The sequence below is a fragment of the Plecotus auritus genome (assembly GCF_963455305.1).
Source record: "Plecotus auritus genome assembly, chromosome: 13".
NCBI lineage: Eukaryota > Metazoa > Chordata > Mammalia > Chiroptera > Vespertilionidae > Plecotus > Plecotus auritus.
The window spans coordinates 24,736,430-24,750,928 of record NC_137779.1 but is presented as its reverse complement, the minus strand read 5'-3'; the positions used below and the strand labels follow the sequence as shown (position 1 = coordinate 24,750,928).

Genomic DNA, 14,499 nt, shown 5'->3' with positions numbered 1-14,499 from the left:
GTGTAGACTGAGACGAGTGCCCGGAGGACATTAGCAGGGGTGGGGTGGAGAGAAGTGTGGTGGGGATCGCCTCCACCTCAGCTGTCAGGCAGCCTCTCTGTGTATCTGTGCAGATGGAGAGAGAGAGAAGAGCATTCTAGGCCGAGGGAACTGTGGGCAAAGGCCCCTGGTCTGGAATGAACGTGCGTTGACTGAAGAAGAGCAGGAGGTCAGAGTGGCAGGAGTGAGCATGGAAGAGTGAGCATGGAAGAGTGAGCATGGAAGAGTGAGCATGGAAGAGTGAGCATGGAAGGCAGCAATAAGAGCTGAGGTCAAAAGGGAGGCAGGGTCAGATCCCACAGGGCCTTGCAGGCCACAGCAAGAAGCTGGGGCTTTCTAAGTCCAGGGTGAGCCAGGGGAATGACCTGACCCCTTGGGTTCCTGGGTGGAGAATGGACTGGAGGGGAGAGGGCCAGAGTGAAAGTTGTGAGGAGGGTAAGTTGAATAGAGGCCTCCAAAATGGTATGTCCACATCCTAACCCCTGGCACCTAAGAATGTGACTTGACTTGGGAAAAAAAGTCTTTGCAGGTGTAACTAAGTTAAGGATCTCAAGATGAGATCATACTGGAGTATCTCTTGGGCCCTGAATCCACTGCCAAGCGTCTTCAGAAGAAACAGGAGAAGCTTTATGAACTCGGAGGCAGAGATTGGAGGGATGCGGCCATAAGCCAGGGAATGCGTAGAGCCATCAGAGGCTGGAAGAGGCAGGAAGGATCCTCCTAAGAGCCCTAGGAAGGTGGCATGGCCTGACAACACCTTGATTTTGGACTTCTGGCCTCCAAGACCTTGAGAAATTCCTTCCTCCCTTGTTCCATCCTTCCCTCCCTTCCTTTTGAGAGATAAATTTCTGTTGTTTCCAGCTCTGAAGTTTGTGGCAATGTATTATGGCAGACTTAAGAAATTAGTGCAGGGGAGGTATTGACTGAAGATGAGAGTCACAAACATCCTTTTACTCTCACATTCTCTCCCACTCGCTAAAATAAAGAGGGGGTTATATGTGTCTGGGGGTAAGGAAGGGGGGTGGACGCTGAGCCCTGCTGAATATTTTAGGCATCCATTTCACTCTATAATTGACGCAGAACCAAATACTCCCACTCAGCCTTCGCTGGAGGCTGAATGCTCAGCACAGGTGCCGATGCCTAAACTGTGAATCTCCAGCACAGGGCGGGTTGTAGGCCCAGCAAGGGCGACACACACTGTATTGCTGGAGTCCCAGCCTCAGTGATCCCAGGCCTGTGACTTCACCTCTCTGTGCTTCAGCTTTCTCATCCACTAAATATGGGACTGTAGCCCGTTTCCCTCAGGGGCAGTTGTGCAGATTCGATGAGACCAGTTCCTGGCAAGTAGGAGGTACTCAATGGGTAAGACCCCTGTCCTTCTCCCAACTGAGGTCAGCGGGAAGACGGGTCTGGCCATCTAGGCAGGTGGGACTCATCCACAGGCCACAACCTCCCCACACCCCCCAAAAGTGATGTGAAATGCACATTTGTTAAGCACTTCCTGTATGTCAGGTGTTTAACAGGTGCAGGGCTGTGTGGGTTCTTACTTTCTCCAACCCATTGGACCACCCACCAGGAGAATCCCCATTTTACAGATGAAGACACCGAGGCTGAAATGGGTGATTTAACTTGCCCAGGGTCGCTCGGCCAGCATATAGTGGAGCTGAGGCTTGAGCCTAAGTCTGTCCAAGTCCAAAGCCCTATTCGTAGAACACCCCCGGCCCTGGAAACCCCCACTTCCCACGTTTATTCCAGCCTCAGCCTCCGTGGCATTGCCATTGTTCCTGGGTTCTGGAATGTTCTTCTGGCCTCTACTGGAGTCCACCTAGTCTGCTGGGCTTCACACAACATGCCTCTTCCTGCTTTTGTGGCTCTGAGACAATGCGTTTGATTTCCTCCATTCCCCCTTTTCTTTCTTAAGGCAGAGGCAGGCCATTAGCAAATTATTTCAAGGCTGGCTTTGGAAAACATTTCAGGGCACGCCTCTGAGTAAATACCAGCCTCAGGCAGGATTGGAACTGAACTGATTATTTAGATAAATTGTGTACAAGTCCAAGTCGTAAAGACTGAAACCCTGCCCCCCTCTTAATACCACCTATGGATATTGCTCCTGACCCTAAACTCTTATTGTCTGTGGTTTTAAAATTTTCCTCCCATAAAACAAATATTTAAGTGAAAGCCCCAGGTAAAAGGGGATGTGTGTGTATTTTCCAGTTCACTGGGAAGCTTTGAAAAAAGTGGTTTGGGAGAGAAGGTCTGGTTGTCCTCATCGCTGACTGTTAAGGCACACGTACCACGTGGCATCACACGGTTAAATCACTGCCCGAAAATGATAACAATGAGAAGTGTGAATGTGAAATGATGACAATCCCCATTTCACAGGTGAGGAAACGGAGGCACACTGAGGGGAGGAGCTCACCACGGTAGCCCACTGGGAGGTGGCAGAGCCAGGATTTGAACCTCGGCGACAGAGCATGTGTGCCCATCCCAACTTTGCCCTCATCCTGCTGACAGAGGAAGAAACAGGCTTGAGAACCAGTCAAGTTCCCTCCGCATGGACGTGTCGGAGTCTGTTTCAAGCCCTCAACCCAATGACAGCTGGTGCCCACCACTCAGTAGATGCCAAATGCTAAATGGGCAGGAACCCGAAGCCCAGATTTATTGAGCGCATGTTCGCTTTGTTGGAGGCACCGTGAGAACTGTGAACAGAGGAGGCAGCGGCCTGCAGAGCCTAACTTCATTCATTCATGTAGCGGTACACACACGTTACACCAGGCAAGGAGGCCCAGGATCCATGGCTACCAAGGTGGGAGAGCTGAATGTTATCGACCCCACACCCTTAACCGCATTGCCAGAGAGGGATCGGGAGTGAAAGAGAGAGACAGAGAGATATGCACTTAGAGACAGAGGCAGAGGAACAGAAAGAATGAACAAGAGGCCTTCTCCCCTTTACAGAGGTTGGGTTGGGGGACCTGTCTCATAAATTCAGACCCCACTGATTTGTCCGGGGCCACAAGGAACACAGACCCATGAGAGATGTCATATTAATAAGACACCTGTTTGCACCTGACTGCTCTGGCTGCTGTGTGGCCCCCCAAAAGTCACTGCACCTCTCTGGACCAGCCAAGGGGATGCCGGGTCAGTCCCTACACCTTGAGGACAGGTGTGAGCGTTTTTGACCTCAATTGTGCAGGTGGCCGGCTTGACACCTGGTGCACCCCAGGACTCTGTCCCTAAACACCTGGTCCCATAATGACCATCGGGACTCATCGCAAGGCTAGACGCAGGGAAGGAGCTGGCTTTGCCCTTTGCCCGTCTTCCGCCTCCTACAACCCGGGCCGACACAGTCAGGTGTGAAAATGCCAGCCCTCTCTTGGAGTTCAGTCCTGGTTGCTAAAGAGGGAGCCCTGAAGTTTTCAGGAAGTTCTGGAGAAATCCTTATTCCAGGAGCTTGGCTAGAGAGAGCCGAGTTGGGGATCAGAACCTCTAGCTTTGCTACTCCCTCGCTGTGCTACCCCAGGCAGGTGCCTCTCCCTCTCTGGGCCCACCTCTCCAAATCATCAGTGAGGTCCTTGAGACTGATTCTGCACCATGCCCTAGCGACACAGGTCAGGCTTTTAATCATTAGCTGACATTCCAGCCTGTCTTCCAAGCCCCATCAAGCTTGTCTGAGAGAGATGGCAGAGCCCCAGGACCCAGCCTGGCCCACTCACATCAAGCTCCAGGTTCATGGGCCAGTGGGCAAACCCACCCACCACCTGGGGTCTCCTTAGATAATCAGAGGCGACCTCTAGATTTTGCTCGATGACAAGACAACAAAAGCCACAACTCAACATGCATAGGACATGGACACTCAGTCATCCTGGAGGGTGAGAGGAGATGAAGCAGGTGCCAGCTAATCCTTCCTAAAAATAGGGGCAGACAAGCATTTCTCTCAGGGGCCGGAGTGTCGGCGCTTACAGATAAGTCAACTGGCAAAGCTAGCCCGTCCACACAGATGCTGGACCCAGTATAAATTTCCCGACCACTTCAGGGTAGAGAGTAACTCCACCATCAGGAGGATCACCCCACCTGTCTCTTTCCCAGGCATGGGGAGAGGAAACAGTGGGGCCTGATGGACAATTATTCAGGAAGAGGCAATTTCCCTGGCTGGATCTATGGAGACCCCCCTCCTTCCCCACCTGGGGAGTTTGGGAGGGGAGGAGTTTTGACTGCTATTTTAATATTTTTTAAAAACAGAATAAGCTTACAAAATCTGGTGGCTCCGAATCCGGGTGCCTTTTCCTTAGGGAAGAAAACCTCTGCTGACTGCGAGCGGAGAAGCGGCGGAAAGATTCCCGGCTCCGGGAGGCAAGGTGGCGGAAGGAGGAGGTGCGCTTGAAGGGGGTCCGGCTGGTGGGCTCCCCGCCCGCCCGCTCGTGGCTCACCGTGGTGGTCACTAAGTTGAGGGCATCCTGGAAGGACCTCCTCACGGTGCCCATCCACTGGGTCATGTGGGTCTGAGCCACACTCAGTTTGTCTCCCAGGTAATCCATGGGGCCGGGCGATGAGAGGGAGGAAAGCGATCACAAGGCCAGGGTCCTTGCCCTCTTCCCACTCGCAGCTCCTCGAAGTGCGGGACTTGTGTGGAGAGAAAGCCAGCAGCCCTCTTCAGCTGAACCCAGAGTGAATCCACATCACTGAGCCAGCAGCCGGCTGCGTCCGCGGGTCTCGCTCAGAATCAGGAGAGAGTTCAGGGTCGGGCTGGGAGTCCACCCACAGGGATGCAAAGTCAACACGCTGGGAGGTCCAACAACCAGTCCCTGGCAATCACCCCACTGAACCGGCTGGGACCAGGAGCTTAAGAGAGTCAATGGCACTGGCTCCAGGGTGTGACCGTCCCTTGAGGTGGGGGAGGAAGAGTGGCCCTGGGCACCTGGTCCTCACTTTCCCCCAGGGAGGCAGCCCCTCCCAGGAGCACACAGGAAGGATCCGGTGGGCAGGCTGCAGCCCGCCGCTGCCCCCTGCCCAGCTGCCCACAGCCGGGCCCCGCTCACCTGACCCATGCAGGTTTCCTGTCCTCTGGCCAGAGACTCCAAACCTGTCGGCCGGCAGCTAGCTCATTTCCGGAAGCAGCCACCAGGGCCCCGGGTCCCCTGGCCAAGCGGCCCGGGATGACATCAGTGCCTGTCTTAGCGAGGGGCTTCGCTGCCCAGGAATGCAGGAGGGGCCTCAGAGAGGCTGACGCCCAGGGAGCTTACGTCCGCCCCCATTTTTTTCCCCCAAGTCTCAACTCGCTCACTGTCCCGCGGGGTTGACAGTGGATTTACCCACCAGGCTGCTACCCGCCCAGTGCCCTCACTGCAGGCGCAGGGGGAGCTTCGGCCGCCCGCGGTGCACACTAGCACGTGTGCACACGGATGTGGAGACCTGGCAGCCCCCGGAAGGTTGGAACAGTTGAGAAACTGCCTCTAGGGTGACAGGCGGCTGCTCAGGACCTCTGGCCGCTGTCAGTCTGTCTCCCTCTGGTGGTCTGTTGTTTCTCTATCAGGTTCTCTCCTCCCTCTCCGAGTCTCAAATTTCCACCTCTCTCCCTCCCCCACCACACCTCTTTTTTTTTTCCTCCCTCCCTCCCTCCCTGGAAGGCAGCACAGAGCCAGGTGAAACAACCCTGGAGGTCCCCCAAGGAAGGAACTGGGCTGGGCTGTATTTCAGTACAGGCGGAGTTGCCATGGCAACCTGGGGGCACAGCATCTGCCCCATCCTGGGCGGGCAGGCTCTTAGCACAGGGAGCAATGGGAATGATTCCTGGTTTACACTGGGTCACATGAGTGCCTGAATTTTAACTCTTATGGAGCTGGAGAGGCTGGAATGGGGGTGGGGTGAGTGTGAGGAGACAAGACAGAGACCAGAGAAGGTTGTCGGGAGCGTCAGCAGCAGCTGGATCCCGGAGGGGAAGCTCACTTGTTGCTTTCTCCTGTTACCCCCATGTTACAGATGAAGAAATGCAGGATCAGAGACAGAGATTCACTTGCCTGAGGTACACAGCAAGGGTACCACCAGGGCATGGACAGAGGTGGTTCCCTCCCCACCGTTTCAAGGTCCAAGAGGGCACCTGGACCAGAGTTGGAGCTCAGTATATATTTACTGTTCGAACGCCAGGTCCCACACAGAAACTCTGGTCCGTCTGACTGATCTCGAGCGCTCCCCAACCGCATCACCTTGGTCTCGAGTAAGTGTTTGCTCCCTAGACACTGATTGACGGGCCTCGCTTGAGTTTTTCACAAAGGCATCCGACTGCACAGATCTCTTCCTTCTCTAGACTCCTAGTCCGCATGCTGTTCATTCACTCATTCATTCTCTCACTTGTCCACGTAAACACTAGAGGTGCCTGCTCCTCTCCAGGCACTGGTTCAGAGACTGAGAACAGTCCCTGCTGCTGAGCTCACAGGCCAGCAGGACATTACAGTGGTGCCAATATTTACTGGAGTCTGAGTTCCCGATGCCATTCCAAGTGCCCCCAGGAATTAACTCATGAATCCTCCCATGAATCCAGTTGACAGAGGAAGAGACTGAGGCCCAGAAGTCATCTGCTGAGGTCACACAATGTGGCAGGCAGCCTCCAAGATGGTACCCAGTGATTCTTGCCCCGTTATTCACACCCCAGTGTGGTCCCCTATGACCACAGGGTTAGTCTAGGTACTCCAAAGAAGGCAGAAGTGACAGTCACGGCTAAGTCATAAAAGGCGTCACAGCTTCCACTTGGCTCTCTGAGATCACACTGGTGGTAGCCAGTCACCATGTTGTGAGGATGCTAAACAGCCCTATGGACAAGCCCACGTGGAGAGAATCGGAGGCCTCAGCAAACAGAGAGCACCACCATGCGGCCATGTGAGTGAGACCCTGCATCCCAGGTCAGACCTTCAGATGGCCGCTGCTCTGCAGACACTTTGAATGCAACCTCATGAGAGACCCTAAGCCGAAGCCACCCAGCCAAGCCACTCCCAAGCTCCTGACCCACAAGAGATGCAAATGCCCAGAGGACAGTGCCTGGCCCATCAGGATCCAAGGGCTGGAGCAGAATGGGGGGAAGGGGAGGGCAACAAGGGGCTCACCCAGCAGCAGCGGATCCTATCGTTAGGAAGCATCACCCATAAGGCAGACAAGGAAACTCGCAGGGCCCCACCCGCCACCTGTGGAGCCTTCAGGGTCCCAGGCCTCCTGGACCCCAGGGTTTATTCATTTTCTTCACATAGAGTGTGCACAGCCAGCCTCCTGCAGCAGGCAGGCCACCTTGTGGCCCTGCTCCCTCCCCCTGGGGATAGGAACTTCAAGATAGAAGCAGATACGAGAAAGCGCTGAGTCCTTCCCACCCCAGAAATAACTGAAGGGCTGGAAAGGATCAGAGCTTCTGAACAGATAGTCAGGACACAGAGGTGGGTAATCTACCGGGAACCTTTGGGAAGAAAAACATTAAATCAATGAAGTAAGTAAAATACCTCTAAAATGATAACACCCAGTGGCTGGCCAGGCTGTGGTGGAAGAGACATACATGTCCACAGCAGATGGAGATGGAAATCAGTATATATTCCTGAAAGGAATTTAACACTCCAGAGATCAAAAGTTTTAAAAATAATGACCTGCCAGTTAATGACATACAGGCTGAAATGTACTGACAATGTCTATAACTTAACTTTGACATGCAGAAAAAAAAAAAAAGATATACTAAGGAATGGATGAATGGCTAGATTTTTACAAAGCAAATGTTAGCAATTATAAGAATCTAGCTGATGGGTATATGTGTGTGTGCACTGTACAATCCTATATTTTGAAAAATTTCATACCAAAAGGCTGGGGGTGGGAGGACGTGCATGCTTTTTAACCCTGAAGTTCATGAATTCCACATCCCATAATCTGCCTTTAGAAATGAGAATAATCTATACAAATATTTGCTTCAAGAATATATCACATATATATCAAAGGCCCGATGCACAAAATTTGTGCACAGGGCTCAGCCCCCACCACCACGGAAACTGCCTCTGACTCGGCCCCAACTGCCGTGGCTTCGTCTGGAAGGTCGTCCGGAAGGATGTCTGGTCTAATTAGCATATTATGCTTTTATTATTATAGATTTGTGAAAAAGTAGTCAGAACCTAATTGTCCAACAAAAAGAGACTTGCTCAGCACAGCACTGAGTCATAGGACATCAGAGGCAAAAGAAAACAAATCAGTAATACGGATACTTTTTTTTACAATGTTGATCATTTGTTCATCATGGATTTTTGCATTAATTTTTATTTTTTAAAATATTGCATTACAATATTATTTATCTTGATTGTTGATATGTTTTGGTCCTGCTTTAAATTTTGCATGCTAGGCGAATGCTTAAGTCACCTCATTTTAGTCTCAGCCCCGGATTTGCTAAATCAATATAGTATCATGATTCAAATCTGCCTCAAGCTCTTATTAGCTGTGTGATCCTGAGTAAGTTCCTTAACCACTCAGATTTTCAAAGATGAAATCATCCAACTCATCATGGTCATGGATGCTGTCAGTAGCACTTACTCTCTGTTATTACATCAACATTATATCATCTTCTCTCAACAATAAAATGAAGTTTGGGCTGTGATTATTACCCCCATTTTATAGATGGAAAACTGAGGCAAAGGGAAGTTCAGTGACCAGTCCAAGGCATATAGCTATTAAGTGGTGGAGTTTGCTAGTCCCAGCCTCACACCTTTGACAAGGTAGAGGAGGATATCCTGGGCCTTGCCAAATCAGTCTGGATGGAAAACAAGTGTCAGGAAGAACAGAGGAGACCACGTGGTGGGCAGGATCGCATAGCTCTGCCTCCTTCCCAAGCCAGGAGAAGGGTGCAGAAGGGAGCTGAAAAGCCAGACTGCTTGCCTGTTCCCTCCAGCCTCCCTAGAGGTACAATGTGCTCTGAGACTGTGACTATAAAAAGCGTCACTCGAAAAACTGGGGCAGTGCAAGCGTTTTTCCTTCCGGGGGACTTTTTCTGCAAACTCTTCTGTTCTCTCCAGGAAACTCCTGGGATGGTGCTGGGCATTGAAAAGGAAAGAAAGCCATCTCCTTACATAATTAATCCAAAATATGCTGGAGGGGGCTGCTGAGATCCAGGAAACAAATGGGAATTTGATCCACAATGTGAGGTAGGGCCTAGACAGCACTGTTTCGAGACAAGCGTATGCAGTTACAAAAATCAGAGCATTGGTCACTCATTCATTCAACAAACATCCCCTGTGCATTACTTTGTGTGAGCTGTGCTGGCCCTGAGAGGACCTGCAGAGCTCAGGGTAGCTCCCTGATGCTCAGCCATTAAAAGGAGGGAGGGGAGCCCAATGGACCACCTCAGACCTGAGGCTTCTACTTTCTCCAAAAAGTCTGGTACAAACATGCACACTCTAAAGAATTCCTGGTCAAATGGAAGAAAAAGCCAGAAGAGAATGACCAACTATAATACATGTGTCAAGAGCTATGATGGACAAGTGAGTAACATGCTATGGGAACATTGAAACTCAACCAGGAAAGTGGGAAGTTGAGGAAAGAAGAGCAAAGGGAAGATGGCCATTTATTGAGGATCTGCAATTGGAAGGAGTATCTGGGTGGGGTTTTGAAGGTTGATTAGGAGTACTCCAAGAAGGCTGACTGAGAACAATATGTGCAAAAGACTCGGGGCATGGCCATATTCAGCCTTGCCTCTCGGCTTTTGCACATGCTGTATCCCTGCCTAAGGCTGCTTTTCCCTATTTTCCCATCTCTCCTGGATCTCCCCTCATCCCAAGACTACTTTTGGCAACTTGCCTAAATCTCTCCCAGGAGGTCTTACTTATATGACCCTCTTCACATCCTGCTTCCCTAAATATTTGACATTCCAGGAGTGTGCATCGTGGGCCTAGAAATATACTAATATTATATTATGAGGAAGATGGTGCAGTAAAAATAACAATGATTAATTAAGGATTTACTATGTGCCAGGAACTGGTTACCCACACACCTCACCTCATTTAACCCTATCATAAAGAGGAGATCAGAAAGTCCACCCACTTCAAAAAGCTGTGGTAAAGAACAACTAAGCCTCACACCTTTGACAAGGTAGAGGATGTCTACCATGTCAGAACAGAATAAATGCTCAATAAATGGCAGCCATAAAGGATGATAATTATTCTGTTCTAATTCATAGCATCTCATTGTTCAAATCACAGGATCCTAGATGGTCAGAACTGGAACAGCCAGCAGAGAGACTTGCCACCCTTTCCATTTCACTGAAGAAACAGGCCCTGGTGGATGACTGGCTCAGGGCCCACAGTAAATCTGTGGCAGGCGCCCTCTGATTTCCCAGGAGTCACTCATGATCAGGACTCTGCAGGGTCTCGGGCCTCATGTCTAACCTATTCTCCCAGCTTCTCTCCACCGCAGCCAAACTGTACGAATTGCCATCCTAGGATGCACCACAGTGCCTCTTAATCAGCCCTTTGCACATGCTGTTGTTCCCTATGGCTAAGACACCATTCCACTCTTCCTCACCTGGTCATTATCTATTGTCCTTCATAACTCAGCTTAGGCAGAGCCTCCTCCAAGAAGCCTGCCCTGATTCTTTGAGCCTATGGAAGGTCACCTCTAGGCTCCCACCCTGCCACATTACCCCCACTGCATCATTAGCACACTGGGCTGAAACTTGATTTACCATGAGCCCAAGGGTGGCAGAAACATGTCCTGTTCACCCTTGAGTCTCAGTATGCAGCGTTCAGCAGGCACTCGCCATGCCTACTGGGTAAAATGGAGGAGCCATTGAGGCTTCACCCTAAGTCACACCACTCCCAACATTCCTCTCCCTAGGCTTGTTTCCAAGGCAACGGGGAAAAGAAGTCTGATATGGAGAAAAATATATACCAAAAAACACCAGAACTGACTTGATTTTACAAGTCAATCCCAGATTATTTACAAACCGAGCCCAAGACTATTTCCTAGTGTTCATTTATTACGTTCTTATTCAACAGTCATTTTAAAGGCCCAAGATGCCCTTAATTAACCTTGGGAGGAGAGGGAAAAAATCATCTGGAAAGGAAATCTTTCTAGAAACAGCTAGGAACTCATCTCCCTTCTTCATCAGGCCCCACCCTGAGCTCAAGTGGAAAGTGACATTTTCCACGCTGGAGAGAGCTACCGTGTGGCCCCGCCTGGCGTGGCGAGGCCAGTCTGTAATTACAGCCCCTCTTCAAGGGCTGGGCCCTAATAAAACTGGGCGCCCAGGCCTCCTCTAAAATGGAAACAGGTTGGGCTGAGGGTACCACCTAATTCATCCCACTGGGCTGTCCACTGGCTTTGTGGACACTGGACTCCAGGACGCTGCCACTCTCTGCTCGAGCACATAGTGAAGGAGAGGACCTCCTGGAACTCTGTCTGGTCACCTTGCCTCGGGTTGGTCAGCACGTTCCTTCCCACCACAGCCACTGAATTTCCCCCCTTTTGGATCAATTAGCAAAAGAGCAAGATGTTCTTGGGGAGCAACAATTAGAACTGGGATGAGGGTTGCACGATGTCCCCTAAGACACTTATTTCTGAGCAGTGAGCTTGCTATTGAACTGCCACCTAAGCAGCACCCCAAGATTTTAAGGATCTCTGTGAGGATAATAGAAGACTGGAAGAATGATAGAAGGCCTTTCTTTCCTTGGCCCCTTCCTTCCTCCCTTCTGACTTCAGTACATATTTAATTGAGCACCTACTATGTGCCAGACGCTGGGGAGACAATGAATAAAGTAGCTGATCCCTGGCCCCAAGAGGGTTTTATTTGGGCTTTGCAGTAAGTAAAATAACAAACTGAAGTAGTTCACACTTGCCGAGGGCCTACTGTGCGCCCTGCCACCTCCTGAACCTGTATTACCTAGGAAGGTTGTAACCATGACGCCATTGTAGAGACCAGGAAAGGAGACTCATGTAGGGACAAACACGGTTAAGGGCAGGGGCTCCCAAGACTGATTCCTCACTGTGTGACCCTGGGCAAGTGGTTTGCCTTCTCTGAGCCTCTCCTTCTTGGTCTTTAAAATGGAATAAAAATGGTCCCCCACTTCTCAGGTGGTGCTGAAGGTTACATGATGTGTGTTCTGACCATCTCATGAGAACAACTATGCCCATTATACAGATGAGGCAGAGAGAGTAAAGACTGAAGGCTGCACAGCAATTCAGTGGCAAAATCTGGCTTGGAGGCCTGTGCTCCCAACACCCCTCTCTGCAGCTGTGGCTCAGTGCGCAAGCATACAGTGGGAACTTGGGAGTCAGTACCTGCGGCCTCCCATGCCCACCCCCTCATTCCCATCACTCAGCTCGTCAGCCCTCAGACGTCCTCTCCTGTCAAAGCCGCTGTGAGCAGAAGTCCCCTCACGGACGCCTCCACACAGGAGCTTTCTCCCGATCCTGCTGGGGGTCTATTCTAGAGCCTCACTTCTCATGCAGAGAGCCCTCCTCTGTGTGGCCCACACTGTTCCAAGGGCCATGTTGCACTGGACAGGGAGGGCAGGGAGGCGGGCAGCCAGGCAGTCTGGGCACAAAGGTGTGTCTCCACACAGGTCCTCACAGCAGCTCAACTTGTTGGTACAAGGCACATTCCAGCAGCCTCGCAGTCCTGGGACCCTGGGCTAGCCTGGCAAAGCTTTCCAGAATCCCCGCCGCCCCACTACAAGCATCATCAAGGCAAGACGCCCAGTTCCCTGCTACCCTCCCCACTCAGTTCAGTGCCTCCTCTGGGCTCTCCAACTCCTGGCTCCCCATCACAGTATCCTCTTTGCTGTACTATCAGGGCCAATTTCCCCACCCGTCTACCCATCAGCTGTAGACAGTGTGAAGGTCAGGGCTGTGTCAATTTCATTCTGAATCGCAGGGCCTACCCTGAGGCCTGACTCGCGGTAGGCGACTCAGCAATACAGTGGAGGGGTAAGAGGGACAGCATTTACTGAGCACCGACTGTGTGTCATACATTAGGCATGCCCTTGCTCCTCAACATTTCTTAAAGGAGACAACACTCTCCCCAAATCTCGATGAAGGGACTGAGGCCCAGGATGCACAGGGTGACTTGGTACCCAGCTCAAACCCACTCAAAACAACTGGGCACCAGGAAACTAATCGAAGAACCAGCCTAGAAAAATACAACCAAGGAAGAGTATTCTTCCTTCCTGGCCCTGATGGCCACTCCAGCCTCTGGGACCCATGTAGGCTGGGCCGACTGCCCACAAGTCCTTTTTGGACTTCCCACCAGGTGTCGGAGCTGGTGTGTGGGGCGCCAGTTCACCCGGCACCCCGCAGCTAGTCTCCTCTCGTCTGAGGAGACCCAGGGCGCACACCAGAATTCCCTGTAGCCTGAGACTTTCCCCCACTCATCCCGGAGAGAATAGGCAGAACTCCCAGCTCAGTGGCACCATCTGCAGCAGGCGGGGAACACGTCTGGGTCTGCAGCTTCAGATCCTCCTCCTCCACCTGGTCCCAGGGACTGTCTGACTGCTAGGAGGCCCGGTGGAACCCTGGCCTTCCTCCCCCTCTACAGGAGCTGTCTTTCCTGGCCAGGGAGCAATAGGCCTGGGGCAGGGACAGGCAGTCAGGGGTAACCAGGGGGTCGGGCTAGCTAAACCATAAGGGACAAGGGGAGAGACAGACCAGGCAGAGGAAATAACTGAGTCGACTGGCATGCAGAGATGTGTCAGGGAGATTTACAAGTCACCAGGATTCCTGCAGCTTCTAGCTTACCTGTTCTTGTAGAGACATATATAAACACTACACGTAATTTTTATTTTATTTTGCTCTTGGATGCTAGGATGTGATTCAGTGCAAAGGCTGGACCACACAGAGTCCCATATTTTATAAGAACCACTTTTTTCATAAAACCTCTAGTTCCACACTGTGAGATGGACAACATGCAGAGGGAAACTGAGGCTCAGAGGCATACAGTGTGATGCCCCAGGTTGCTCAGCTGCGAAGTGGCAGAGATAGGCCTGGAACCTGGGTCTGTCCGGCTTGCAGCTGACATCAAAGTCTTGAGCCACCCACACAAGAAAGGGGTGGGGACAGTGAGAGAGTGTGTGGGGGTATGTGGGGAGTTGAGAGTGTCAGGGAAGATCAGGGCCTCTCCGTTCTTACCCAGACAAGTCATTTGCAGAGTATAATAAAAACTTCTAACTGCCTTCCCTCCCCGCCAAGCGTGCTCATTTCCAATGACTTAATGAGGTCCCTTGGAGGAAGGACTTCCCGAAGCAACTGAAAACGGTGTGCAGTAATGAGATGCCACAGCCAGTGTCACTTAGTGGAAGCTGAGCGAACAGAAACAGGTCAGGGGAGGGGCGGCCACCACATGCACCCACCGTGGGCCCAGCTCAGGGTTAGACACCATACCTTTTATGTCCCTGATGTTCTGCCAAAAGCCCTCACCCCACCCCCACCCCCACCCCTACCCCCACCCCCACCCTAGGTCCC

At 51.6% G+C, this 14,499-nt stretch overlaps 1 protein-coding gene across 4 annotated transcripts in view; it reads right to left on the bottom strand.

Moving 5' to 3' along the window:
• KIAA1671 overlaps positions 1-14,499 on the bottom strand; it is a 143,173-nt gene that overhangs the window by 40,059 nt on the left and 88,615 nt on the right. The window contains exon 1 of one of the 4 annotated variants that reach the window (XM_080649782.1): positions 4,290-5,505. The exons of the other annotated variants lie outside the window; for them this stretch is intronic. Coding sequence (XP_080505908.1) covers positions 4,290-4,574 — 285 coding nt within the window. The 5' untranslated portion in view covers positions 4,575-5,505. Of the gene's footprint in view, positions 1-4,289; positions 5,506-14,499 lie in introns of those variants that run through there. 4 annotated transcript variants of the gene reach the window in all.